Raw genomic sequence first — 26824 nt, 5'->3', positions numbered from 1 at the left:
GAAGGAACAGCTTGCAGCTCATCTCTGTTTTGCTAATCTAATTTAGTTAATCTTGCACTTTTGAGGGAGTTTCTTCCCACTCGTGGACCTGAAGAGGTGGGTGTGTGAAGCTCACTTTGATTCTTTTTCTGTCTGCCATTAGATGTCTGTGGCAGAGACAGCAACTTGAAGATTGGCTGTATCTCATCTTCTCTAACCATGTCAGCTTTGCTGTTGTTGTCCAGCTGCTTCCCGAGACTCCGTGCTGCCCTCACTCCTAGCCAGCCTCTGGCATAGCTGTCATGTATTTCAGGCATACTGTTCTTAAAGACTTGGGAACTGGTTCTGGTGTCCCAGCAGTTCAAGCTTGTTCCAAGGACCTCACTGAAGCTCTTTTGGAGCCTGTCCAGTGAGACTTTACAAGAAGTATTCAGGTTAGAAATGACAGGAAGACTTTGACCTCTAGCACTGACTGGATTGCATAGAGGTGCAGTTACCCCAGACATCTAGTCTTGATCTCAAGCCTAGCTCAGCTTTTAAGTTCTGCTGCCGTTGTGCTGTAAACACAAAATTTCCTTTGCTGAGTCTTTCCAGGCTTGGCCCTGCTGTCTCTTGAGGCTGTTCAAGATGCTTATTGATTGTGATGTTTCCTCAGGAGCCTCTCTTGAGAAGGCTTTGGGGATAGCAGGGAAAGTCTGCCACAATATCTTAGTTCTGCTGGCCAAGCTCAGATCTCTGGGCCAGGAAAGAAATTACCTAGACTCATTCCAGAGTCAATCAGTTTATTCAATTAATCAACAAGTGTTGGTTCTGCTGCCTGGAGGCAAGACACTGAATTAACTGCCTTGAACTCCTAGACCCCAGTCTTGTTGCATTAGATGAAACCTTACAAAGTTTGCACAGCTGCTTGACAGAGTTGGGGACCCCAGGAAGATACACAGGGCTTTTATCAGCCTGTCCATGGCAGAATTCAAGAGATTACTTGATCCAACTCCAAAAGGTGGTGTAAGATCAGTCTAAGCTTAGCTGACAGCCATGGGAGGTGACCAGCAGCTGGAAGCTGGGACCACACACCCAAAGCAAAAAACAATTTTCTGTTCACCTTCTTTAGCACAGACTTATTTGATTGGTGTAGTTGATGATTTTGGGCAGAGGGACATTTTTGCTGTCCCTGGTGTCCTGGATCACAGCTTGCCATGTGGGCAGAGTCACCTGAGCCTCTCCAGATACTACTCTCCCTTTGCAAGAGCTGCAGAACTCTGCTCTCAGAACTTTTCACCTGGAGATCCTCTGCCATTCATGTTTGCCCTCTCCAAACCTTTTTTGCTATCTGGCCACAAACCTCTCTCTGTTCAGCAACTTATTACTTTTTCTGGCAGAATCCTGTCTCTGCCTACTTTCAGCCCAAGCCTATTGCCTACAGATAGATCTCTACTCCTTTAGCTCAATTTCATGTCACCTGTGTGACACTCCTGTTTTTCCTGTCTGGCTGTCCTGGGCTCTCAGGGAAGTGACATATTCCTCTTCACTCTGCACTGAAGCAGCATTCCTCCATGCTTCTCCCTGGCATCCTGCACTGTTCCCACTGTGTTTCCATCATGGCACTGTGCTGTGGGCCCAAACACTCTGCCTGCTCCCCTTCACACTGACTTCCTCCACTTTATCTTCCAAAGGCATGGAGAGAAGTAGATGTCACTGAACAGCTGCTCCCCTTCCCTTGCAAATTCCTTGCTTTCCAGGGAAGGCTATCCCTGTCTGATCTCCTGAAGGTCTTTCTAACAGTGGAAGTTCTTTCAGTGAAGTGCCCTCATTCTTACTTGGGCACTACGTACTCCAGAAAAAGCACCATTTTGCAAGACAGGGTTTCCCCCAATACTCTGACCCTCACTCCTCAGTTCATCAAGAGGCCAAAGCACGAGATCTGTGTGAGACAGGTGAAGTTCTGCTCTTCCTGATTTCTGCTGTCTTGTATTTTCAGAGCCTGAGCTGCCAGACAGGAGTATTACCCCCAAACTGCAGCCATGATGGGAAGCTGATATGCAGGGAATTGTGTGACTCCCTTTCTGTGCTTGCACAGCCAGCTCAGGACCACATTTCACACTGTTCAGACGTATTGATCAGACTAATTAAATGGCAGGCCTGGAATTAGATTGAGATTGCAAATAGGTTTCCTACTGTGCATCTCTTCCCACCCTTCCCTTCCAGTCTAGCTCAGGTCCTTCTTGCTGTGGGAGAGCTTGTCTTTCTGGCTGTTCTCCTGGTCCCTTGGGGAGCAGCTGCAGTGCGCCACTGCTATTCTTAGCTGTGAAGACAGCGTGCAAGTACCTGGCCCAGCACTGCTCTCTGCCCAGCAGAACTCAGATAAATTATCCAGAAGATCTTGGTAGTGTGTAATTGAGCAGCTCTGCCACAGGCTGTGCTTCCAGCTATGTACACTCTGCTGTGCAGCAAGGCTTAGTAATTGCTTGCTCCCTTGGAAGCCAAGAGCTCTGGGTTTGTCTCAAGTGATTGGGCCCTCTTCTCTGAGGCTTTGGAGGGACTCCTCAGATTCACTTAGCATGTTTCATGCTTCTTTCTTTCCTGGTGAGAGACTGCATACATCAAACAATTATCCTTCCTTGGCTATTTAGCCTGTCCTAAAGATGTTTTGTCACCTGGTTTCTGGCAGAGCCCTTTCTTTAAGACAGAAATGAAGAGATGTTCAGGCACTAGGGGGTAGGTATCCTGGGTACACCTTGGGCGTTGGCTCTATTCAGATCTGGTGGTAATGCTCAGGAATGTTCTGCTTTCTAACTTCTGCCAGGACAATGGTCTGTAAGTCTTTCCCAGCACTAACCAAGTCCAATCTTGACTTGCCCTGCTGCCTTGAGATGTGCTAATAGCTACAACAAGCAACAGGGGAATGTCCCTTATACAGCACAGCTTTCACATCTGTGAAGGATTCAGGGCAGGATGTGCTGTTCCATCTCACTAATGGGTTTCTCAGTTCTGCATGGCCATCTGCTTTGTGCTGGCTCTCTCCTGTCCAGCTCCTGGTGTGCTCCTGCTGCTCTGTTGGCCCCAGCCAGCTTGGCTGTCCCTTTACTTTCAAAGGAAAGGCTTGGTCTGGGACCCAGCCCAAGCTGCATGTTGCACCCTGGTCCCTGAGTGTCAACAGTGCTGGCACAGGTGCTGCTGGCTGTCTGCCCAGCAGGTCCCTGGCAGTAGAAAGCATGTGGCTGAATGATCTGACTGATCGCGCCGTCTCCCTCTCTCTCTGCCCCAGATCGGCGGACCATTCTCTGCCCGGATCTTCCGTTTCCACAGACTTTGGCAGCTGGCAGATGGTGACAGGGTGTGGCAGTATTCGGGAGCAGGCAATCCTGAACGCAGACGCCTCTCTCCCTTGCAGCTTCCCGGATGAGTTCTCTAGTACTTGCCTGTAAGTGTCTCCAAATGCAGGATCTCTCCTTGGGTCTCTTGGCTGCCTGTGAGCACTGCAACTGTATCACTCTGGCACTTTTGGAGAAGCCTGGGAGCCCATAACAAACTGTTCTGTTTTCTCTGCCTCGATGTTTTCTGTCCACAAGCTCAGTCCCTGAGCGCTCTTTGCTTAGGCTGAACACGGAAAGATAACAGCACATTCTCTGCCTAATGATGGGGGAGCTCTTTACTTTCTGTAGGAAGAAGAGGTTTTTCTTTCTTCCTCAAAGATACTGAATTTGGGCATAATTGAGTGCAGTTGAGGATTCATGTTTGTCAGGACAGGACTGGTAACCCAGATTTCTTGCTTTTCGATTTTGCTCATCTACATCTCCCCACTGGGGTCAGAGCCTTGCTGGAGTAAGAGAAGGACTTTCCTTCTGTAACCCAGATTTTGTCTGGCCTTGTGCAACATCATCTGCAGGTGCTGTGCCTGGCCAGTGCAGAGCCACAGAGACCCTGTGTCCTGCCACATCCTGCCATGTGAAATAGCTGGGAGACAAATGTTCTTCCCCAAATAGAAATCCACCTCTGGAAGCTTGAAAGACTGGACATGTGCTTTAATTGCTGTTAGAGGAGAACCTTGGTTTGTGCCTTCAGGCTGCAAACTCTCCATCAAGAAACTGAAATGGCAGATCAGGAGCTGCTGCTAGCAAGCAATGCTGGAGCTGTGCTGCCAGATGCTCAGTCCCTTACTGAGATCTGAGTACGTGCTTCGGAGGCAGAGGGCAAGCAACATGAAAACCTGTGTCTCCTGTGAGACAGGCTGCCTGTCCTGGTTCTGCGTCTCGTGTGGCTGCATGCTGTGCTGCTGAACAGAGCAGAGCAGCTGCCTTTAAGTTACAGTGAAGCTACAAGATCCATGAATTGACAGATAAAAACATTGCAAGAGATGTCAGACGTGGCCTGGCCAGGATTTGTTCTTCTTTCCTGAGGACACACTGAGCTGCTCCTGCAGTAGTTTGGAGATGGGCAAGGGGGAAGGGACTGAAGGATGGGCATCTGAATAGTGACTGCTTCACTGTGTCCTGATCTTGGCTGTGTTTGGTCACTCCTGATCACCAGCAAGTTGCTACTGCCCCTGGAGTCAGATCCAACGTCAGAATAGGGAATTCAGTAGCAAAACATGAATCAAAGTTGATAGGCCTTAGGTTTATGCAGTTTGGAGAGTGACTGCTTGGGGCAGTGGATTCAAAAAGAAGGAGAACAGTGGTGGTGCTTCTCCTGTGGGTGCTCTGCCCTGTTCAGCTATTCACTAAAGCTGTGGGTTGCTTTGGGGCTGGGGACTACTCAACTGAAGGTGCTGGGAGCAGGACCTGCATTGAAAGGATGAAGAGTTCCCAGCGATGTTGTATTGAGCTTAACCCAGACCCTCCACCCTCTCTCTGCTCTGCATCAGCCCTGTTTGCTCAGGACTCCATTGTGGTTTTTTTTCCCTATTTTTGCAGCCCGACACAGTATGATTTTTTTTTTTTTCCTTTTAATTCCATTTAAGTTCCCACTTTGCATCTTCACTGGCAGCAGCTCGATTAAGGTATGCTTTTCACAGCCTACTTCTTGTGCTTGTGTGGGGCTTGTCAGGGCTTACTTCGAGCTGGGGCTTTGACAGCCTCCTCTCATCCCGCACCCCAAGCTGCAGGCAAGCGGGCAGGCTGTAGGAAGTGTAGCGGGGCAGAGTGCCGTGGATTTGGCAAGGAAGCACGACCTGCCTCCGCGGTGAACAGTTCAGGGTGAAATGCTGCAGCCAGTCTACAGGGCTTGGTGTGGAGCAGTGGCTGGCTGCTTGACCCTGTGCCTTGGAGTGTCTCACTCCCTGAAACAAACCAAAAAAGCCAAATACAAAATCTGCCCTGCAAAGAGGCGTGAGAGCCACAAGACACAGGACCTAACTGCTGCACACCCTCGCTTACCTCTGCGCGTGACATCTGAGATCGCTGTGCTCGGGTGCAAGTAAGTCCTGCCTTCACAGAGTTTATTTTAAATGCTAGCAGGTTTGCGAGTTCCGCGTCCTAATTAGGTTGCCAAAAAGCATCACTAATGTGTTTAGATATGTTGTTGCCTTTTTTTGCCCTCTGGCTTCTCTTTATTATCAGACACAGTAAACAGTGGCCTGGTTGGCTGCCTCGGCATCGCTTGCTGTTTATAGGCCTCCCACCATATCCTCTTGCTGCTGTTTCCGGACCAAAGCTGTTGGCTGTGGGTGGTTAACACTTCCATTCAGATGAGCTGTGCCAATTTATAGCCAGCCCAGGCGCTGGAAGATTAAAGAGAATTTTTTATGGGGAAGGTTTGCACTGTGCCCTTGGAGTGACCTTTGAGGAATGTTTTAATCTCTCTGGGAACCACTGGCATGTCGCAGAGGCACTACAGCAAGGATCATTTTAGGCTGGAGAGCTTGGAACAACTGCCTCTGGGCCCCAGTCTTGCTTTCCCCTGCTCCCTCAGCTGAAGTCTTGCCTTCCTTCTGCTGTTTTCCCCCTGCCCCTAACCAGGTGTGTGGATCAGCAGATGAGAGCAAGTCCCATGGGAAGTCATGCCCTACTCTGCTCCTCTTTGCAGAGAGCAGTGATGCTGGGGAGCAGAAGTAAAGCACTGCTCAGCTCTCTTCCTGTGGCTGGAGTGTTCCTTGGGGCTTTTGTCACCTTGTCTGCTCCCTCTCATCGCCCCCTTCCACAGAGCTGTCTGTGCTGGCACAAGCACACAAGGCTGGGGCTGGTGGAAGTGAGGGATGGTTGCAGATAGGTTGGAAGAAACTGTCCGGGCACAGCACATGTGGACAGGCTTTATTTGTCTGAGGAAGGGAGGGAACTGGCACAGGGACTGATGTCAGCACCCACTTGGCCAAAGCACCACTTTATCAGCTGCAGCCTTATGAGCACCATGGTGGTAGGAGAAATGGGACAGTGGGGTGTGTGAAGGAGGAAACCCCGGGGGAGCAGGAGACTGAGGCTGCAAGTGGCTCTGTGGGTTGGGCTGGATGAGGAGGCAGTGGCACCAGCTGCCACCAGCTCTGTGGGCAGAGCCTTTTGGGGCTTCCACTGCCTTAGCCACTGCAGCCCGTTGAACACCACAGCCGTATGTTAGGAGTGAGAGCTGGGATGTGCAGAGGGATGGCTGCAGTCACTGACCTCCCCTTCTCTTTCCTAGACTGGTGTCAGCGAGTGACCGTGAGTCCCGTCTGGAGGAAGTGCGTTCTGCCTTTCTGGCAAGCTACAGCCGGACCATCGGCCTAAAGGCCGTGCCCCCCAGCCCCTCAGGGGCCATCGGTGGCCTCCTCGAGCAGTTCGTGCGGGGCGTGGGACTGAGAGGCAGCAGCACCCTCTGAACACGGCGTTCCCAGACCACTGCCTGGAAAACCGGGGCTGGCACGTCCCCCAGCAGAGTCCTGGGACCCCCTTCTTGGTGCGGGCACCTGCTGCACCCAGCGCCCGCCGCCAGCCCCCCCTGCCTGGGGCTGGGGGGTGCGGGGTCTTCGGCGAGTCTCTGCAGTAAATGACCCGAGCTGTGCCCTCTCCTGCCTCCTCTTTGGGCTGCGGGCGGGGGCGGCGCGGGGGAGCCGCGCTGCCGGGGGCGCCGCTCACTATAAATATCCCGGCCCACTTCGCGAGCGTCGGCACCGAAACAGCACCGAGCCGAACCCGGGAGGAAGCCCCCGACGGGGCGGGATGGGATCTGAGCCCCCTCTCGGGAATCGCGGGCGGGACGTTCCGGTGGAGCCGAGCCCCAGGAGCCGAACCCTCAGGTGCCTGGGTTGGTGCCCCCGCTGCCGGCAGGGAAGGGCCGTGGTGCTCGAGATGTGCTGAGCCGTGCCTGTGCCGTACCCGCCCCCGGGCGCGCCTCCTCGGCGGCGCGGGAGGAGGCGGCGCGGAGCATCGGCGGCGCCCGGGCGGGGATGGCGGCTCCGGGAGCGCTGGAGCCGGCGGCCGGCAGCGTGCCGGGCACCAAGGTGGAGATCACCGTGTCCTGCCGGTGAGCCGGGAGACGGGCGAGGGAGCGGAAGGGCGGCGGCTCGTCCGTGGACACGGGTGGGACACGGGATGAGCTGCGGGGCTGCTTGCTGCGTCCCGCTGCCCGCCGCTCAGCCCTTGGCTCGAGCCGTTGTGAGCTGCGCGTCCTCCTCTCTCCCTGGGTAGCTCTCGGTGCCAGGGCGTATGCCCATCGTCCGTCTGCCCTGCTGCTATCCGTCCCGTTCCCTTCCGGGGGTCCCATGGGATGCTGTCACCGGGCACGGCTGCGTGAAAGCCACCCGATGCCCTCACCCGGGGCTGGGGCGCGGGATGGTCCCTCACGGGGCGATGCTTGTGGGAGGTGGGTTATGCCCGCGGGGTGCGGGCGCTGGCTACGAGCAGCTACCCGGCTCGGCGAGCTCGGTTCAAGGCAACGGGAGCGGGATGGGGACTGCAGGAGAGGGGCTGCTCTGTGCCCCAGCTTTTAGCCAGGGTCCGCCGCTCTGCCGGCGGCTAAATATAGCCCGTCGGAGGCACCGCTGCTTGCGGCCGGGGGTCCCGCTCGCAGGGACAGGCGCCAGCGTCCTGCTGGGGGTTTAGCCTCCCCGTGCCGTGGGTCCTGTGGCACGGAGCGCCCCGAACAGAGCGGGTACCTCCAGCACATCCCCGAGCTATGCAAACTCTGGGCCGGGCCGGGGGCTATCGTGCTCTCTCCCCGCGGCTGAGCCCTGGTCCCCGCTGCCAGCTTCCCGGACGGCAGGCAGAGGGACTGTGAGGCCACGGGACCGGGCAGCTCCAGGCAGGGACGGGGGGGTCACACCTGGAGACAACGCAGGGCAGGGGCAGCCTTCGGCTTCGTAGCCTCAGGACCCAGCCCGGACCAGGGTGCGGTCTCCACCCTGTGTGCTGGGGCCAGCGGAGCTGGCTTAGCCCCGCAGCCCCCGGCCGTGCTCCGGCCCACCCTATGCTGTCACCCCGGGGTGCGGGAAGTATCCCAGCAGAGCCGGTAGCATCCCCCGGCACTTTCCGGTGTCACACCGCGCACAGGACGACGATCAATCGTTCTGCCGGTAGGTTTGTCGGGGGATACCCACTGGCTGCTCAGCCCCTGCTCCAAGTGTCTCCTTTCTTCTTACTTCTGCACTCTGCCATTAGCCAAGCTCCTGCTGCCGGGGCGCGGCGGGCACTCAGCCGGCGCCGGCGGCACCGGGGAAGGTTTCATCCTGTAAATGGGTTCCCTGTCATGTTCAATCATCATCAGCGCTGGAGACGCTGCTCGCCGCTCGCCCTGCTGCCCCACCGAATCTTGCAGAGGGAGCCGGCGTGTATCCTTGGGAATGCCGATGCTCTTTTTCATGGGTGACAGCACATGATGCTGACCTGTGATCAGTGGGACGGATATGGGGACCCCTTGCTGGGCCTGGTGGGTGGCGCTCAGGGTGGCTCACGCCTGGCTCTTCCCCCAGGAACCTGCTGGACATGGACACCTTCTCCAAGTCCGACCCAGGTGGGTGGGAGAGCAGGGCAGGGGATATGGCATGGCACGGCACAGACACAGCACGGCAGCCTGGCTCTGCTTCTCTCTTCGCAGTGGTGGTCCTCTTTGTGCAGGTCTCGGGGAGCAGCGAGTGGAAGGAGGTGAGCGTGGCCCCCTCTTCCTGGCTAATCCCCAGATGGGTTAAACGGGCCCATATGGCCACCCGTGTCCACGCTAATGATCCGGCCACGCCAGCAGCGCTAATCCCCCACCGGGATTAGCGCCGAGGCAGCTGCGATGGGGATGGGTCCTGGGGGGGCCACCCTCACCCCTCTCCCTGCAGTTCGGACGCACCGAGGTGATCGACAACACCCTGAACCCCGACTTTGTCCGAAAGTTCGTCCTCGACTACTACTTCGAGGAGAAGCAAAACCTGCGCTTCGATGTGTGAGTAGGGTGGCCAGGGAAGGGCTTAGCCCAAATGAGGGTGAAACAAAGCACCGAGTCAGTAATAAATAAGGATAATAAATAAGATTTCAGTGTCGAATAGCCCGGATGGGTGGGAAAGCGGGGCTGTGTGCTGGAGCTTCCCTGCAGGCACCAGGTTAGGTCTCTGCTTTCCCACACCAGCTACAACGTGGACTCCAAGAGCTGCTCCACTTTAAAGCAGGTGAGCACAGCCTGTGCTGGGGGGATGCGTAGAGATGCCCCAGTGTGACACTATGCTGGGACACCCCGAGGCTGTGCCCTGTGTGGGTGCTGTCGGGGAGGGACACAAGTGCCTCTCAGAGTGCTCTAACCTGCTCTTCATTTCTCTGTGCCCCATGGGGACTGGCAGAAGGTAAGTGCTTGCCACACACCAGTCCCTGCCCTGCCGTGCCCTGGGAACTCAACCCTCATGAGGCAGGATGGGGCCAGGACACTCCATAGGGTTGACCATTGAGGGGTAGGATGGGTCTAGGGTGGCCCAAGGGGTCCATAGGTCAGGGCATGTAGGGCAGTTTGGCGGGGGGGGACAACACAGGATGGGTCCAGGGATATCGGCTGGCCCTGGGGACACAGAATGAGTGTAAGACACAGAGTGGGTACCTGGGGTAATCCTGGGGATGCTCAATGGATCCTGGGCTGCAAAGTGGCTCTTGGGTCACAGTGTAGGTTCAGGAAACTTGGGGTGGCCCAGAGTCAAGATGGTGGCAGGTCCCATGGGTGCATTGGGAGAGAAAGTGGTGGGGGTGGATGGTGGGGGAATGGGGCAACAGCCCTCCAGGGTCTCACAGTACTTTGTTTGGGGCACAGGACTTCCTGGGGCAGGTATTTGTGGCACTGGGAGAGGTGATTGGGTCCCAGCGGGGACGCCTGGAAAGACCCCTAACGTGAGTCACACCCTGTGGTGAGGTGAGGTGGGAGGGTACCACACTGTGTCTCCACCACCTGCCCCACTGCACCCCTTGCTGCATGTCCTGTTCTGGGGATTTTGGTCACACTGCCAAGTACCACCAGCTGTGCATAGAAGACTCAACCCTAACCTCACCTCTTCCTCCTGAACTGTTTTCTTTGTCCCCAAGTTGACTGTGTGCCTCTGGTTCCAGGGGTGTCCCAGGGAAGCGGTGTGGGACTATCCTGCTGCTGGCTGAGGAGCTGAGCAACTGCCGGGTGAGTACCCATGTACTAGATGCAGTGTGGAGAGGGCTGCATGGTCCCTCAGTACAGAAGCTGCTGGTGCCAGAGGTGAGGAGGTGGCTGGCAGTGACAGTCCCTGTCCCCAGGATATCGTCACAATGCAGCTGTGTGCCAACAAGCTGGATAAGAAGGACTTCTTTGGAAAATCCGATCCTTTCCTCGTCTTCTATCGTAGCAATGAGGATGGCACGTGAGCACAGGGACCCAGTGGGGCAGACAGGGTGCCAATGTCACCAGACAGCGTGGCCCAACCCTGCCCTGTTCCCTCAGCTTTACTATCTGCCATAAGACAGAGGTGGTGAAGAACACACTCAACCCGGTGTGGCAGCCCTTCACCATCCCCGTGCGCGCTCTCTGCAATGGCGACTACGACCGGTACAGGAACGGGGATGGGGACAGGGACAGGGGCAGCCACAGGGCCAGAACAGGGTATGAGCAGTTCCTTGTGGGACTGGCCCCGCAGCGGCAGGCAGCTCAGAATTGGGTCCCAATTGGGGTTTTTTTTCTATTGCAACCCAAATTACAAAGTGAATCCCCCTCCTTTCCAGGGCCCCCACCATGACCCAAATTTCCCGCTCCTTCCTGGCAGAGCCGCAGGCTGGGCAGGCAGGGTGGTTCTGCTGGAAGCTGGTGGGCAGGGTGCTTACTGCAGGTTGGGCTGTGGGGCTGGGTGTCCCCAGTCAGGGGCTGGAGGGGCTGTGCCAGCCTGGCTGGTGGCTCACCCACTATATCCCTTCACTTTCAGGACGGTGAAGATAGATGTGTACGACTGGGACCGGGATGGGAGGTGAGGGAAGGGACATTATGGTGCTGATGAAGCTTCCCAGGGCACTTCTCACCCAGGTGCCTGGCTGTACTGACCCTGTGTTCCTCCTGCAGCCACGACTTCATTGGGGAATTTGCCACCAGCTACCGGGAGCTCTCTCGAGCACAGAGTCAGTTCACAGTGTATGAGGTAGGGTGGTGGGTCAGGGTGAGGGCAGGGTGCACTCCATGCTGGGACTGACCTACCTCTGTGCCTGCAGGTGCTGAATCCCAGGAAGAAATGCAAGAAGAAGAAATATGTGAATTCTGGCACCGTGAGTGGGGCTGGGGAGTTCCTGGGCCTCCTTCCTTCCAGGGGCTGGTGCTGTTCCACCTGCTGTGTGTGCCAGGTTTGGGAGGCTCCAGATCTGATTGCCTGTGCCCACAGGTGACACTGCTCTCCTTCTCCGTTGAGTCTGAATTCACTTTCGTTGACTACATACGGGGCGGGTGAGTGGGGAGCCAGGAGCCCCCAGCTCCTCAAGATTCCTCCATGGCTGAGGGTCTCAGGGCAAGGACAATGGTGACATGAAGGTTCAGTGAGGGGGTGACAAGGGGGCAGTGGGGTTGGGAAGTAGATGCAGAACGGTGGCATGGGACTGTGAGGTGCTGGCTGGGGAAGGAGGACCCAGACAATGGGTCTGGGCAGGGAAACACTGGCACTATGGGGTTGGAAGATGGTATCCCTGTGCCGTGGGGCTGGCAGCCTCCCTCGCTCTCCCCCTAAAGGACGCAGCTGAATTTCACTGTTGCCATTGACTTCACGGCCTCCAATGGTGAGTGCACCTGGTGTCTGGGGGGTTCCCATCACTGTGGGGGTGGCCATGGGGCGGGTGTGATGGGCACTGTGCCACAGGGTTGCCATCACAGCCCACCTCGCTGCACTACGCAAGCCCCTACCAGCTGAGCGCCTATGCCCTGGCACTGAAGGCAGTGGGGGAAATCATCCAGGACTACGACAGTGACAAGCTCTTCCCTGCCTACGGCTTTGGTGCCAAAGTCCCACCTGATGGCAAGATCTCCCACCAGTTTCCTCTGGTGCGCCTTCCCTGTGAGACAGGGCTGAAAGTGAACCCAGACCCCCTGGCTGTGAGGCAGAGCTGGTCTTGGGGTGCCCACAGCAGCTTGGTGGCGAGGGGAAGCACCCTGGCCACATTCTGCCCCAGCATCCCACAGCCTGGGGGACACCAGGAACTGTGGTCCCCCTCCAAGTGGCCATCTCTGTCCCCCAGAACAACAACATGGAGAACCCCAGCTGTGTCGGCATTGAAGGTGTGCTGGAGTCCTACCTCCAAAGCCTGCGAACTGTCCAGCTTTATGGTCCTACCAACTTTGCTCCTGTCATCAACCAAGTGGCTGGGTGAGCACTGGGGCACTGCTCTCTTTGCAATCCCTGATCACCATCTGTCCCACAGCAGGGTTGGCTGCCCCACATCAGTGGGGTGCTTGAGGGATCCCATCCCTTTTCCCCATAGGACAGCCGCCCAGGTGACCGATGGCTCACAATACCATGTCCTCCTTATCATCACTGATGGTGTCATCTCTGACATGCTGCAGACCAAGGAAGCCATTGTCACCGTGAGTGCACCCTTGTTGCTCTGAGTTCACCTCACATGGGCACCATCCTGGCTGACACCCTGCCTCTGCTCCACAGGCTTCCTCCCTGCCCATGTCCATCATCATTGTGGGAGTAGGTCCAGCTGAGTTTGAGGGTGAGTTGGGACTTGGGGACACCAGGGAAGAGGGATGGAAACATCATCCCTTCCTCTGGGATGCCAAAGGCATCCAAAGGGCTGGTGTTTCCATCCTTGGTGTTCACCCCACCGAGGCTTGGTAACACCAGCTGTCACCCCCAGCCATGGAGGAGCTGGATGGTGATGAGGTACGGTTGTCTTCCCGGGGACGATATGCCGAGAGGGACATTGTACAGGTAACTCTGACTTGAATCCAGACCTGCCATGGGTGAGACATGCTCAGTCCCCCTTGCTGAACCCCACAGCAACAGCATTGTTTCCAATCTGACTGCAAACTTCTTGCCCTCAAAGTTTGTGCCATTTCGGGATTATGTGGATGACTCAGGCAACCAGGTGCTGAGCATGGCCCGCCTGGCCAAGGATGTGCTGGCTGAGATCCCTGAGCAGCTGCTCTCTTACATGAAGACCCGTGACATCAAGCCTCTCCGGGCAGATCCCAAGTAGCTCTTCCATGAGCCATGGGACTGGCTGGTGGGGAGAGGATATGTCACCTTTTTTTCTGCCGGTGGCCAGGGCTTAACCATGGAGATGTGGACCCAATTAGGGAGACAATCAGCTGCTACGGTTGGTCAAAACAGGGCTGGGACCCACTTCTGGCAGTGAGACCACAGGGCTGGACATCCTCGGCTGCCTGTTCCTCCTGCCCGATGTCCAGCAGCAAGGCGGGACAGTCCCCCGGCCGTGGCAGTGCGGGCAGGGCCAGCGCCGGGGGGACACAAGTGTGTGCGTGTGTGTCCCGGGAGAGCAGCCTGGCGTCTGCCCCAGGGGAAGGCTGACCCCGAGTGCCTGCTGGGGGGGGTCTCAGCCCCGCCGCTCCTCGGGGCATCGGCCTCGCCCTGTTCCTGCCTGCGCCCCATTCCTGCCTGCACCCCGCTCCTGCCTGTTCCCTCTCTCTGTTCCGGCTCTGCTAACCCGGGCTGGCCGGCCTGCCTCATGCCCTGTCCCACGGCCGGGCCTCCCGCCGCCGGGGGGTGCCGGGGCGGGGGGCAGGCGGGTCTCTACTGCGTTACCGACTGTAAATAAACTGCTCAACCGGGTCTGCTGCCGTGCTGGGCCAAGAGGAGCGGGGAGACCAAGGGGGCCGAGAGGACTTGTGGGGCGGGGGAGGCCAGGGGGCCGAAGGTACCGGGGGGGCCTGCAGCCGGGCCGGGGGAACCCGGGAGAAACTTGGAAATTGGGGTGACCTGGGCCGGACAGACCGGTTCGGAGGGACCGGGAGGACCGAAGGGGCTAGGGGGGCCGGGTTGGGGCGGGGCCGGGCGGTGGCAGCGGCATCTGTGATTCGAGACGGCAGATTCGCCACTGCCATCGCGGCGCGACCCGGCCCGGCCCCGCCGCTCCCACGTGGCCTCCCCGCCCCGTCGCCGCCGCCTTCCCCGTCCCCTCCGTCCTCGCTGCCGCCGCCGCCGCCGCCGCCGCCCGGTGCTGCTGCCCGGCGGTGCTGTGGCGAAAGTGCGGTTGCTAAGGGCGGCGCGGTGCTTTACCCAGCGGCCGCTCCGCGCCAGGCGCCGCCGCAGCTCCATTGTTGGGGCCGGCCCGGGCCCGCCGCCGCCGCCGCCGCCGCCCATGGAGCCGCCCGCCCGCTGAGCGCGGCCCCGCGCCGGGGAGCGCCACCTCAGGAAAGGAGCGGGCAGCGGGGAACCAGGGCAGGGCGGCCGGGGCCCGGGGAGGGGGCGGCGGGGCGGGGGGCCCGGCCCGGCCCGGCCCGGCCTCGGCCCCCCGCGGCCCCGCCATGGGCGTAGACTTCGACGTGAAGACCTTCTGCCACAACCTGCGGGCCACCAAGCCGCCCTACGAGTGCCCGGTGGGCACCTGCCGCAAGATCTACAAGAGCTACAGCGGGATCGAGTACCACCTGTACCACTATGACCACGACAACCCGCCCCTGCCCCAGCACACCCCCCTGCGCAAGCACAAGAAGAAGGGGCGCCAGGCCCGCGCCGCCAACAAGCAGTCGCCCAGCCCCTCCGAGACCTCCCAGTCGCCCGGCCGAGAGGTGATGACCTACGCCCAGGCCCAGCGCATGGTGGAGGTGGACCTGCATGGCCGCGTCCACCGCATCAGCATCTTCGATAATCTCGACGTGGTGTCCGAGGACGAGGATATTCCCGAGGAGGTGCCCGAGAATGGGAGCAATAAGGAGAGCACGGAGACGCAGAGCGTCCCGCCTAAATCTGGGAAGCACAAGAACAAGGAGAAGCGCAAGGACTCTAACCACCATCACCACAACGCCTCGGCCAGTACCACCCCCAAGCTGCCCGAGGTGGTGTACCGAGAGCTGGAGCAGGACACCCCTGACGCCCCGCCTCGTCCCACCTCGTACTACAGGTATTGTCCATGGCTGGGTGCAAGGAGACTCCTAGGCTCATGCCCTGGGTTTGGAGGCAGAATCGGCCCCACTTTGTTCCAGTGGCTTGCCCGTGGCTCCTGGAAATGGCCTCTGTCTGCCTCTTCCAGGTCTCACAGAACTGGCTGTTCCATGGCTACAGGCTCCTGGGGCTCTGCCTGGTGTCACATCACAGTTCTGAGGGGTCTGTGCATCTACAGAGCTCTCAGTTGCTGCTTAGGTCATTGCCAGCAGTTTGATTGCTGCACTCTTTCCTTGCTGGAACAGCACGCAAAATCAAAACAAAACCCAAATGTGTCCTTTTGCCTCTCATTCTGTTCTTTGGAGGTATGCTGTGGTATTTTCAGAACCCTTCAGCACCAAGGTGTACCTGTAGGATCTGTCTGTTTGTGTTCATAATTCTTAATTGTTATCCTACAGTACTCAGAGAGATTTGGTGGATACAGTGGCCCCAGTTAATACCTCAGGAAGGAGTTAACAGAGCCCCCTAACCAGAATTAATGAAACATGGCGCCTTCATGCATGGTTATTGTGTCTTGGTTGTGAGGCTGCTGCCTCCAGAGCACTGGCACTTGCAGAGTGGCCCATGCCAGCCCCCTCCTTACACTGATGAGTCTCCAAGGCCTAACCTTGCTCCTCAGATCAGTTGTTTTGTCTTCAGGCTGCTGTTGTGACTCTGTGTTAGTCAGAGTGCAGCATCATCTCCCACTTTTGCACATTCCTACCTTGTCCCTATTTCTTTATTTTGACTTATGGCTCAGCTGGAGCATTTAAACATTCCCTCAATCACAGACCAATCCTGGAGTTGGGGCTCAGCAGCTCCACCTGTGTCAAGCATGCCCTTACTTTCCCATGCTGTCCTTCCAGGTACATTGAGAAGTCGGCAGAGGAGCTGGATGAAGAAGTGGAGTATGACATGGATGAGGAGGATTACATCTGGCTGGACATCATGAACGAGAGGCGGAAGAACGAAGGTGTGAGTCCTATTCCCCAAGAGATCTTTGAGTACCTGATGGACAGGCTAGAGAAGGAGTCCTACTTCGAGAGCCACAACAAGGGGGACCCAAATGCCTTGGTGGATGAGGATGCTGTCTGCTGCATCTGCAACGACGGGGAGTGTCAGAACAGCAATGTCATCCTCTTCTGCGACATGTGCAACCTGGCTGTGCACCAGGAGTGCTACGGGGTGCCCTACATCCCCGAGGGACAGTGGCTCTGCAGACGGTGCCTGCAGTCACCCTCACGTGCTGTGGACTGCGCCCTCTGCCCAAACAAGGGGGGAGCCTTCAAGCAGACAGACGATGGGCGCTGGGCACATGTGGTCTGTGCCCTCTGGATCCCAGAGGTGTGCTTTGCCAACACTGTCTTCCTGGAGCCCATCGACAGCATCGAGCACATCCCACCCGCACGCTGGAAGCTGACCTGTTACATTTGCAAGCAGCGTGGCTCTGGGGCTTGTATCCAGTGTCACAAAGCCAATTGCTACACTGCCTTCCATGTCACCTGTGCCCAGCAGGCCGGGCTGTACATGAAGATGGAGCCCGTCCGGGAGACGGGTGCCAATGGTACCTCCTTCAGCGTGCGCAAAACTGCCTACTGCGACATCCACACACCGCCAGGGTCCGTGCGCAGGCTTCCTGCCCTCTCCCACAGCGAGGGGGAAGAGGAGGATGAGGAGGAAGAGGAGGAGGGGAAGGGCTGGAGTTCTGAGAAAGTCAAAAAAGCAAAGGCCAAGTCTAGGATCAAGATGAAGAAGGCGCGGAAGATCCTGGCAGAGAAACGAGCTGCAGCGCCTGTGGTTTCCGTGCCGTGCATTCCCCCCCACAGGTACAACCTGCTTCCCTCCGTGGACCAGGCAGAAATTTCTCTTTTCCTCTGTGCTTTGTGTCCTGCATTCCATGTGGGCATTACCATATTTGTCTCCTTAGCTTTTTGCACAGGTACTTCTCACTTTGTTGCTGCAGAGGGCTGTGGTGGTTTCCTCCAGGAGTCCTGCAGAGAGGCAGGGCCATGCACTGCCCCACAAAGGTGTCTGGGCCCTTGGCAGGGCAGGAAATAGCTGCTGTTAGTTTAACAGTAGAGAATGAACTTGGCCGGATGCATGAGGAAGCAGCTGGAGGTTCCCAGGACTCCCTTCCCATTCTGCTGACCTCAGGCACTGGAGTAAACTGCACTCCTTTCTGCCGAGGTTGGTTTTCTCCTGAGGCTGTGTCAGGCAAAAGACAGAAGTGTGGGAGTGATTCAGGCCTGGGATATGGGGTTATTTTGGCGCTGGAGCAGAGAGGTCTGGGGTCAGGATCCCTGAGCAGAGCTCATCCATCCCAGCAGCCACATACTCCTTGCTGGGTTTCCTCAGTGCTCTCTGCCAGGTGTAGCAGCAGCTGCTCCTCCTTGGCCCTGCATGTTGGAGCAGGGCCTGGCAGCCACGGGTGCTGAAAGCTGTCTGAGGAGGGGTGGCTGGAGAGCACCAGTGCTCCTGCCTGCCAAGGAACACCGAGGTCCTAAGGCTGACTCCCCAGCATGAGGCCTCCTGAGGGGTTGTATTTCTTTCACATTCCAAATCTGTGGTTCCATTGGAAGATGCAAACACCCTGTAGTTAGCAGTTGCACCTGTTTTGTGCTTACTCTTGTTAGATTGTTGGGCTGGCGTGCAAATCCCAAAACAAGAGCATTAAAGAGACTTGCCAGAATTTGTAGTGTAGTTTATAACTCTGGATGTCCTCAGCAGCATGTGAAAGCACATAAGGGCATCTTAGGATGTTTTTGGATCTCACTGTCACCCTGCAGCAGGTGACACCCAGGTGGAAGTTCAGGTTGGGCATGGAAGCGCTTACTTTTGTGGTGATGGGCCACCAATCCTGAGCTGCTGAGCTCTCCTCCTTCCTGTGGAAGGAACTGTGCTGTGGCTGTGACCACAGGACACCGTCAAGACCTCGCTCAGACCCTCAAGACTTATCTCCTGTGCAGTTGGAAAGCCATGGGCTATGCTCTCTGGGCAGCATTCTGGTGACTTTGGGAGGCAGGGCTGCCACAAGTCTGCTGGCTTTTTGCCACAGTCTGTGTCCCAAAGTTACATTTTTGCTCACTCTTTCTCTCCATAGCAAGAGCCTCTTATGTGTGGACATGTTGGCAGGCAGTTTGTAGAGTCTTCCTGCTGTCACGCTCACAGCAAAACCCACACTGAGCTAGAAGCTGTTAACCTCTCCCCAGGCCTTCCTGTAGGGATTAATTATTCTTCAGGTGCTGTTGCCAGAATGCCACATGGCTTCCTGTGGGAGCTGTGCTTGGCCAGTGATGGCATATGAGGCTGCTGTCCCCAGTCTCTTCAGCTGAGGCTGATGCAGGTTGAGTCATCCCCTGAGAAGAGATGTCCCTGAGAGGTGGGGAGATGCTGAGGGTTCATCCCTTTGTCTCTCTACTAGCAGGGTATCTCTGTCCAGCTCTGCTGAATGAGGCTGCCCCAGCCCCTCCAGACTATTTGCTGTTGTAGGAAGTAAGCAGTCTTTTTTGTGGTGTTTCAGGTAGTCTTGGATGGGACCTCTGTTGTACTCATGCCTTCTGCTCCCTCCTTGTGCTTTGCCAGGGTTTGAGTTTTTCTGATAACATTTGACCAGATCCCCCCTGTCACAGCAAGTGGCCCTCAGCCAGGTAAATAATGGTTTTGGGGTAGTAGCACTGTAACAGTTGTGGTCTCAGGGACAGTGGGAGCTGTTAAAGGTCCAGCCCCCAGTGTGGCTGTCTTGCACCCCAAGCTGCCCCAGGCTTTGCCCAAAAGTTGACAGGAAGTAGAAAGGAACAGTGTGTTATGGAGAGGCAAGGCTGCACATTTCCTGGCATCCTCTGTTGTGCCTGCCCTGTGTGTCATGATGTTACAGAAAGTCCTGCTACAGAAAAGGGTGTTTTCTCTGCCTGAGGAGCTTCTCAGCTGCTCTTGGGTGGCCTTGTTGCTACATGTCCCTAGCCAGGGCTTCTCCTGCAGCAGGCAGGCCTGTCTCGTTGATGGACTCTGTGCTTCTTCTCCTTTCCTCAGGCTCAGTAAGATTACAAACCGTTTAACCATCCAGAGGAAGAGCCAGTTCATGCAGAGGCTGCATAGCTACTGGACTCTGAAGAGACAGTCCCGCAATGGTGTCCCCCTGCTCCGCCGCCTTCAGACACACTTGCAGTCACAGAGAAACTGCGACCAGGTAAGGGCTGCTTGTTGGGGGGCTGCAGGGAACCCTGGCTGTGTGCGTGCTTCCTGTGTCTTCGGAGCTGTGGGCTCAGAGCCTTTGCTGCATGTGATGCCTGCAGGTGCAGAATGGGGGTCCGGGGTACGAGCTTTCAGATGAAGAAAGGGTTATCCCAGCTGCTTTTGCTGCTTCACTTTCTCCTCTGCTCTCAGTGTTCAGAGAATTGCCAGGCAGCGACGCCACTGGCAGCCTTCCACAGAAAGGGAATCCTGCCCTCTCAGGCTGCCACACTAAAGGTAGTTCCTTTCTTATGCTTGCATTTAGCCAGTGACAATGGCAGACCTGTCAGAAATGGCTCTAGTATGAGGCTTCTGTGTCAGGGAGTGTTGAGAGAGACAGCCAGGGATCTCCAGAAACAGTCTGGAACAAACCAAGGCCTCGCTTCCAGTTTCTGATACTGCTCCAGGAGTGTTCCCTCCAGGTGCTGCTTCCAGGCCACAGTCAGCACTTCATAGATGAGAAGTCTGGTGCCAGAGAGAAAGATTTTCCTTCTGGCTTTCCATCTGAGCTGTAAATCTTTCTTTCTGAGCCCTTTGATGACTGTGACTGGGCAGGGGTTTCTCCTGCCTTTGTCTGCTCTTATTATTTGTGCTGGAGAAGAGTTAAGACTGCTTCTGCTCAGTTTTGGCTATGGCAGGATAAAAGTTTAATTTTTTTTGGTGGTCCAGAAATGAAAGCAACCAGAGCTGTGTTTCCTTTTTGACCTGTTGGACTTTGTCAGAGCTTGAGCAGCAGCACAGACCTCTTCGGCAACTGCAGGCAGTCAGTTGGTCATGTTAGAAAGAATATTTCCAGAAGCTCAGGATGTGCACCTCCTGACATCCTAAGGGCTTGGTGACCAAGGGGCAGGTATTTAGCCCTCACCAGAGGTGAGACTGAACCACCTGCCTTGGTTACAAGAAAGGACCTGTGACCTTTGCTGCACTGGCAGGTCATCCATGCTGGTTGCCTTTGCCAGGGAAGAACACCAGCACACAGTCAGGAAGCTGGAGATGGGAGCACATCTTCTATCAGCTCATGGTCTCTGATGTTCCCACAGAGAGACACTGAGGATAAGAACTGGGCCCTGAAGGAACAGCTGAAGTCATGGCAGCGCCTGCGCCATGACCTCGAGCGTGCGCGCTTGCTGGTGGAGCTGATACGCAAGCGGGAGAAGCTCAAGAGAGAGACGGTAACGATTGCCCCTCCTTGGGGAGCCGCTGGGGTGGGCGTCAGCAGGGGCTCCTTAGAGCGCTGTAGGTGTGCCGGGGTCCCCTCGGCTGTGCTGCTCCCTGCTCCAATGGCTCTGAGCAAAGGTGGCTGCTCTGCAAGACACAGGTGGGATGCACAGGTGCTGGAGCTGGTGTTACACCTCTGCTCCCCAGAAATGGGGTGAGGGGCAGTCCCTGCCCCTCAGCAAGGAGAGGAGAAGGGTTGCTGTTCTGCAGGGCTGCACTGCTGCTCCCTGGGGACAGTCCCCACTGCCTGGCTGGCACCAGGGGCTCAGCCCTGCTCTGTTCCTTTGTTTCAGATTAAAGTGCAGCAGGTGGCACTGGAAATGCAGCTGACCCCCTTCCTCATCCTCCTCCGCAAGACACTTGAGCAGCTGCAGGAGAAAGACACAGGCAACATCTTCAGTGAGCCGGTTCCTCTCTCTGAGGTAACAGAAATCTACGAAGTAAGAACCCCCTCCCCAGATTTCTACTTCACTCAAACTTGTCCCTTGCTGGTGCCAAGGGCTGCCCAGGATGTGCTCTGGTACAGAATGTCCTTGAGCAGCCTGGTGCTAGCTCATGTATCCCAGTACCGCTCTCTCACCCAAGGGGGGTGTGCAGCAATGCCCCTCCTGGGTGAGCTGAATGCAGAACAGCTGAGCTGGTGACAGCTGGGGCACAGCTCTTGGCTCTTCCTCTGTGTGTGTTACTGGTGACAACCCAGGGTCTGTGAGTACTTGGGGATTCCCACTGGGAAAGGCAAAGTGCCAGCCCTTAGCAGTTAGCATGCTCTTACCTGTCCTCTTGTGAAGGCCTCTGCTAGATGACTGATCACAGCACAGAGATGGGTTTGACCCTTGGACTGTCACTGCTGCAGGCAGGGGAGATAATTTCCGAGACTGTCACCGAGTCCCTGCCTGGGTATGTGGCGAAAGTCCACATTGTCTCTGCAAGGTTCTGGCAGCAGGTCAGCATGGAGGTATCTTAGCAGATGGGGAGGAAGGCTGCACCATCTCACCTGCAGCCAGTGCTGCCACCTGGATGGCTCTGTTTTACCTTTCTGCACTCACCCTCACCCCTGGGGCTGCACTTGGAGCTCCCTCTCCAGGGAATAATGTGTGGCATACTCGATCCCTGCTGCCTGCAGGCAGAAGTTGAGGACAGGATGCTGGCTTGTGTGCTGGAGCCATAAAAATGCTTTGGAGTGCATATCCGCTCTAACAGGTTGAGCACAGCACATGGGCTTCCTAGTCTGGAGGCGTTGCTGTTCCTCAAACTGCAAAAGCAGACGGCATTCCCCGATGTGCATTTGGGCAGAGCACAGGGAGTGATACCTGATTCCTCTAACAACTGTTTTCTTGGAGCAGGTACTGCTAGCTGTGGCTCCTGGGCTCTTAACTCTGGCTCTTTCCTCATGCAGGTCCCAGACTACCTGGATCACATCAAGAAACCAATGGATTTTCAGACAATGAAACAAAATCTAGAAGCCTATCGCTATCTGAATTTTGATGACTTTGAGGAGGATTTCAACCTGATTATTAACAACTGTTTGAAATACAATGCCAAAGACACGATCTTCTACCGGGCAGCCATCCGTCTGCGGGAGCAGGGAGGTGCTGTACTCCGGCAGGCTCGCCGGCAGGCAGAGAAGATGGGCATTGACTTTGAGACAGGCATGCACTTCCCCCACTGTGTAACTGTGGAAGAGGCTCAGATCCAAGACATCGAGGATGGTGGGTACTTGTTCCCTGTCCTGGGGTATGAGGGCCACTCAGAGGTAAAGCCTGAGCAGAGTCAAGGCACCCAAAAGTCTGAGCTGCCTCCTCTGGGAAGTTAAGTTGAATGCTGGGCTGTGTTCCTACTCCCTGTGTGTGTCCCCAGTCCCTGGACAGCTGGTGGTTTTGCTAGCCAGGCACTTATCAGCCCCATTAGGTTGGTTCCAGGCAGTGGTTTGTCTGTGTGTCCTTTCTTTCCTGTTGCATCCTTGTTCCAGACAATGTGAACCCCAATATTCTCCACACTGCTGATGAGCCTGCTTTCCCCAGTAGTCCTAACCGGCTGACTTCCCACAGGGCTCCTTCTCTTGGTCTTTGAGGGTAACTACCCTGAAGTTACTTGAAGTTGAAATAACTTCCCTGAAGTGTTCACAGGTGTTTGGTGCCATGTCTGCTCTTTCTCTCCTACAGGGAACCTGGATTGCCTCATGCCCGTACAGGTAAAGGAGCTCTAATGAGTTCCTGATTTCTTTCATCCATCTGCTCCTCTTTGTTTCCCCAGAAGATGTGCGGCTGCTGCTCTCAGAGAATCAGAAGCACCTGCCCTTAGAGGAGCAGCTGAAGATTCTGCTGGAGCGGCTGGACGAGGTCAACGCAGGCAAGCAGAGCATAGGACGGTCCCGCCGGGCCAAGATGATCAAGAAGGAGATCACAGTACTACGGCGGAAGCTTGCACACCCACGGGACCTGGGCCGCGATGGGCTGGAGCGGCACAGCTCCTCTGCCAGGGGAGTCCTGCAGTCCCACAACCCCTGCGAGAAGGACCTGCAGACAGACAGTGCTGCAGAGGAGAGCAGCAGCCAGGAGACTGGCAAAGGTAATGATCCCTCCAGAACTGCCAGTCTGGGGAGCCATGGAGAGCTGCCTCTGGACAGGCCTGTCTAGGGAGAGGCTGCCCTGGCAGGTGCCTCCTGAAGCAGGAGAACTGTGTGGGCAGCTCCCCACATACACCTCACTCTCCACTCCTCCATGGGAATGAGGCAGGTGGCCTCTCGTGGGATAGTCCCTTATCCAGCATGCCCTTGCAGGGACTCCTCGTTTCCTGTAGTGCCTCCCTTAGGAGCGGGTACCCAGTATAATGTTTGTGCCTCCCCAGGCTCCCTCCTGGCATGCTCACTGGATAGTTTGTAGTGAGCTGTGGCAGCCAAGCAGGGGGGATTGGATGAAGGAGGCCATGCCCTGTGTCTGGAACAACCACAGCCTGGTGCGTTTGCCTCTGGGGAGGGTTGGCAGGTCACTGGTGTTCACAATTGCAGTCAGCACTCACCTGGTGAATTCATCTCCTTGTCAGTCGAGGAACTTGATGCTGTTCCAGAGACTGACAGTTCCAGCTGTGTGATGTGGGGCAGGAGGTGGATTGTTTCCTCCTGACAGGACCTGTCAGCCTGGCCATGTTGCCTGGTTTCTAGGGGCATTATGGAGCAGGCTGCCTTTGGTGTTCCTTCCTGCTGGAGGGCATGGGAGGGAGTTGCAGCAGCAGTGACTGCTGAGCTCCAAATGCTCTCCCAGGGCTGAGGGTCAAACAGGCCAGCTGCCAGCTCCCTGGATGGAGATGCTGAACTGGGCTCTATGGGGAGCACAGCAAAAGCTCCAGGCAGAGCTGCCATGTGTCACTAGGGGTTTGCCACCTCTGCATCCCAGTCCTGTCCCCTAATCTCTGGGAAAAGCAGGTTCTTCCTGCAGTGAGGGAGGATCCTCTGAGATAATGTTCCCCAGAAACTTGTTTCTTCACACCACTGCCATGTAGTCCCTGCCATCAGGGCTGCAGTTTACTCCTTCTTCCTCTTCCAGGTCTGGGTCCCAATTCTTCTTCTACCCCAGCACATGAAGTTGGCAGGAGGACCTCTGTGCTCTTCTCCAAGAAGAACCCTAAAACTGCAGGCCCTCCAAAACGTCCAGGACGTCCCCCAAAGAATCGAGACAGCCAGATCACTCCTGGGCATGGGAGCAGCCCCATTGGGCCCCCCCAGCTGCCAATTATGGGGTCCTCCCAGCGGCAGAGGAAGCGAGGGCGAAGCCCGCGCCCCAGCTCCAGCTCGGACAGTGACAGTGACAAGTCCACAGAGGACGCTACCATGGGTGGGTGCAGCTGGGTAGCAGTGGCCCCACTGGCAGCATGTGGCACGCCCTGGTGCAGTGGTAATGCTCTTTGTTGGGGTGTTTTTCAGACCTGCCAGCCAACGGTTTCAGTAGCGGTAACCAGCCCGTGAAGAAGAGCTTCCTGGTGTACCGCAATGACTGCAATCTTCCCCGGAGCAGCTCTGACTCGGAGTCCAGCAGCAGTAGCAGCAGCAGCGCTGCCTCAGACCGCACCAGGTACTGCCCTTGGGCCAGCTCTCCTGACAGCAGTGCTGCCCAGGGTGGCAGTGGGCAGCTCTTAGCCTTGAGTTTCTGAATGAGCACCCCGTTTGGTGGTCCCCATCTCGTTCATCCTGCAGCTCAGCTGCTAATTCCTAGAAGTCTGTGGGGTTTGTGGTTTTTTTAATGTAAAACTTAAAGGTGTGAGTGTGCAGCAAAGGGCTGGTAGGAGGCATAAACTAGGGAATTCCCTATTGGCTGCTCTGTCATTCGTCCTTCCAGCAGGCAGCACCAGCAGGGTCCTGCCTGCACCTCTAATTTGGATGAGGGCACATTTTCTGGACCTCCCAGGCAGAACTGGGTGAGGGTCTGGCTTGCACCCTGGCAGAGGCACCATCCCACTTTTCTGCTTGGTGCCCCTGCCAAGTCTTTCCCAAGGCTGGCAGCTGGACACCACAAGCCCTAGTGACCTACCAGCCTGGGCCTCTGGAAAAGAGTTTCTGGAAGCTTAACATGACTCCTGCTGATGGCTCTGCTCCTTGTCTCTGCAGCACAACACCCTCCAAGCAGGGCAGAGGGAAACCCTCCTTCTCCCGAGTGAACTTCCCAGAAGACAGCAGTGAGGACACATCAGGGACAGAGAACGAGTCCTACTCCGTGGGCACGGGACGAAGTGTGGGGCACGGCAGTAAGTACTATGGTTATGCAGCCGTGTACCTGTCTGCCTCCATCACCTGGGGGGACACAGCTGACTCCCTTCTCCTCCTGTACAGTGGTGCGCAAGGGCATGGGGCGTGGTGCAGCGTGGCTGTCTGAGGATGAAGATTCTTCCCTGGATGCCCTGGACCTGGTGTGGGCTAAGTGCCGGGGTTACCCTTCCTACCCAGCACTGGTGAGTACTGCCTATCATCAGTGCCTCTCAAATCCATGTCCCCTCCCTCCAGACTGTTTCTTGGGGTCCCTGGTCTCCTCTCAGTTCTCCCCTGCTCTTTTTGCAGATCATTGACCCCAAGATGCCGCGGGAAGGCATGTTCCACCATGGTGTCCCCATCCCTGTGCCCCCCTTGGAGGTGCTGAAGCTGGGGGAGCAGATGACTCAGGAAGCACGCGAGCACCTCTACCTTGTCCTCTTCTTTGACAACAAGCGCACTTGGTAAGGCCAGGACGCCGAGGGCTTTGGGGGGGGATTCCCAGAGACGATTGTAACCCTCAAACGAGGTGGCCCCCCGCTCTCCGCAGGCAGTGGTTGCCCCGGACAAAGCTGGTGCCTCTGGGGGTGAACCAGGACCTGGACAAAGAGAAGATGCTGGAGGGCCGCAAGTCCAACATCCGCAAGTCGGTGCAGATCGCCTACCACCGCGCCATGCAGCACCGCAACAAAGTGCAGGGCGAGCAGAGCAGCGACTCCAGCGAGAGCGACTGAGCCAGTGCCGCCAGCCGCTCCCCCGCCAAATCTCAGGGCAAACGGGGCTCGGTGACCCCCACCCCGTGCAGCTGGCCTGCACTCACGGGGGGGCCGGGGGAACCGGGAGGGGTGGGGCCGGTCCCCCGTGCCCCCCCCTCACTCTCTCATTCCCGGTGCCCGCTCCCCCCAGCCCGCAGCTCCTCGGGATAATGTTCTGGCCGCCGCTGTGCCCCAGGGCGGCCCCCACGCCCCGCACCCCGTGCTGCCCCCCACCCCTGGGCCCAGCCCCTGGCCGGCCCCGCGCTCGGACGTTGTTTGTATTTATTTTGAAGGAAGAAAAAAAAATCTATTGATTCTTAGAAAATAAACCTCCGCTGCGGAGCCGCGGCCGCTGCGGGCGGGGCGGGAGCGGGGCGGACACGTGCTGCGGCCCCGGCCCCGCTTCCGGCTGCGAGCGGAACTGGGGCGGGG

The 26824-nt window shown here is 56.9% G+C and overlaps 3 protein-coding genes across 14 annotated transcripts in view; all 3 read left to right on the top strand.

Moving 5' to 3' along the window:
• The window catches only part of MTMR14 (myotubularin related protein 14), a 31303-nt gene extending 24369 nt beyond the window's left edge, over nucleotides 1-6934 (top strand). For 3 of the 6 annotated variants that reach the window (XM_062500493.1, XM_062500495.1, XM_062500492.1), the window contains 2 exons: nucleotides 3245-3400; nucleotides 6589-6934. In XM_062500493.1, coding sequence (XP_062356477.1) covers nucleotides 3245-3400; nucleotides 6589-6766 — 334 coding nt within the window. In that variant the 3' untranslated portion in view covers nucleotides 6767-6934. The remainder of the gene's footprint in view (nucleotides 1-3244; nucleotides 3401-6588) is intronic. The other 3 variants (XM_062500498.1, XM_062500496.1, XM_062500497.1) reach the window with 1 other exon arrangement.
• A 368-nt stretch (nucleotides 6935-7302) lies between these two features.
• CPNE9 (copine family member 9) lies at nucleotides 7303-14062 on the top strand. 3 transcript variants are annotated; one of them, XM_062500500.1, is made up of 21 exons: nucleotides 7303-7410; nucleotides 8855-8895; nucleotides 8980-9026; nucleotides 9209-9312; nucleotides 9496-9535; nucleotides 9704-9706; nucleotides 10162-10238; nucleotides 10455-10518; nucleotides 10632-10735; nucleotides 10816-10920; nucleotides 11291-11332; nucleotides 11425-11500; nucleotides 11571-11624; nucleotides 11738-11799; nucleotides 12079-12125; nucleotides 12206-12387; nucleotides 12582-12709; nucleotides 12825-12927; nucleotides 13004-13061; nucleotides 13206-13279; nucleotides 13395-14062. In XM_062500500.1, the coding sequence occupies exons 1-21, from the start codon at nucleotides 7334-7336 to the stop codon at nucleotides 13545-13547; spliced, it is 1641 nt and encodes a 546-aa protein (XP_062356484.1). In that variant the 5' UTR covers nucleotides 7303-7333; the 3' UTR covers nucleotides 13548-14062. The 3 variants fall into 3 exon arrangements, with proteins under 3 accessions (XP_062356484.1, XP_062356485.1, XP_062356486.1); XM_062500501.1 differs by lacking the exon at nucleotides 9704-9706; XM_062500502.1 differs by lacking the exons at nucleotides 7303-7410; nucleotides 8855-8895; nucleotides 8980-9026; ... (2 more) ...; nucleotides 9704-9706; nucleotides 10162-10238 and having other exon boundaries at nucleotides 10839-10920.
• Nucleotides 14063-14835: 773 nt separating this feature from the next.
• On the top strand, nucleotides 14836-26683 carry BRPF1 (bromodomain and PHD finger containing 1). 5 transcript variants are annotated; one of them, XM_062500477.1, is made up of 13 exons: nucleotides 14836-15431; nucleotides 16318-17277; nucleotides 19481-19643; nucleotides 20722-20853; nucleotides 21193-21321; nucleotides 22296-22608; nucleotides 23156-23467; nucleotides 24442-24729; nucleotides 24819-24966; nucleotides 25500-25636; nucleotides 25722-25840; nucleotides 25947-26101; nucleotides 26188-26683. In XM_062500477.1, the coding sequence occupies exons 1-13, from the start codon at nucleotides 14836-14838 to the stop codon at nucleotides 26369-26371; spliced, it is 3636 nt and encodes a 1211-aa protein (XP_062356461.1). In that variant the 3' UTR covers nucleotides 26372-26683. The 5 variants fall into 5 exon arrangements, with proteins under 5 accessions (XP_062356461.1, XP_062356459.1, XP_062356462.1 ...); XM_062500475.1 differs by having other exon boundaries at nucleotides 23153-23467; XM_062500478.1 differs by having other exon boundaries at nucleotides 21193-21339.
• The last annotated feature ends 141 nt before the right edge of the window (nucleotides 26684-26824 follow it).

The sequence above is a fragment of the Cinclus cinclus genome, chromosome 12 (assembly GCF_963662255.1).
Source record: "Cinclus cinclus chromosome 12, bCinCin1.1, whole genome shotgun sequence".
In the NCBI taxonomy this organism is placed as follows: Eukaryota; Metazoa; Chordata; class Aves; order Passeriformes; family Cinclidae; genus Cinclus; species Cinclus cinclus.
The sequence above is the reverse complement of the archived record's forward strand: the minus strand, read 5'-3'. Positions and strand labels throughout refer to the sequence as shown.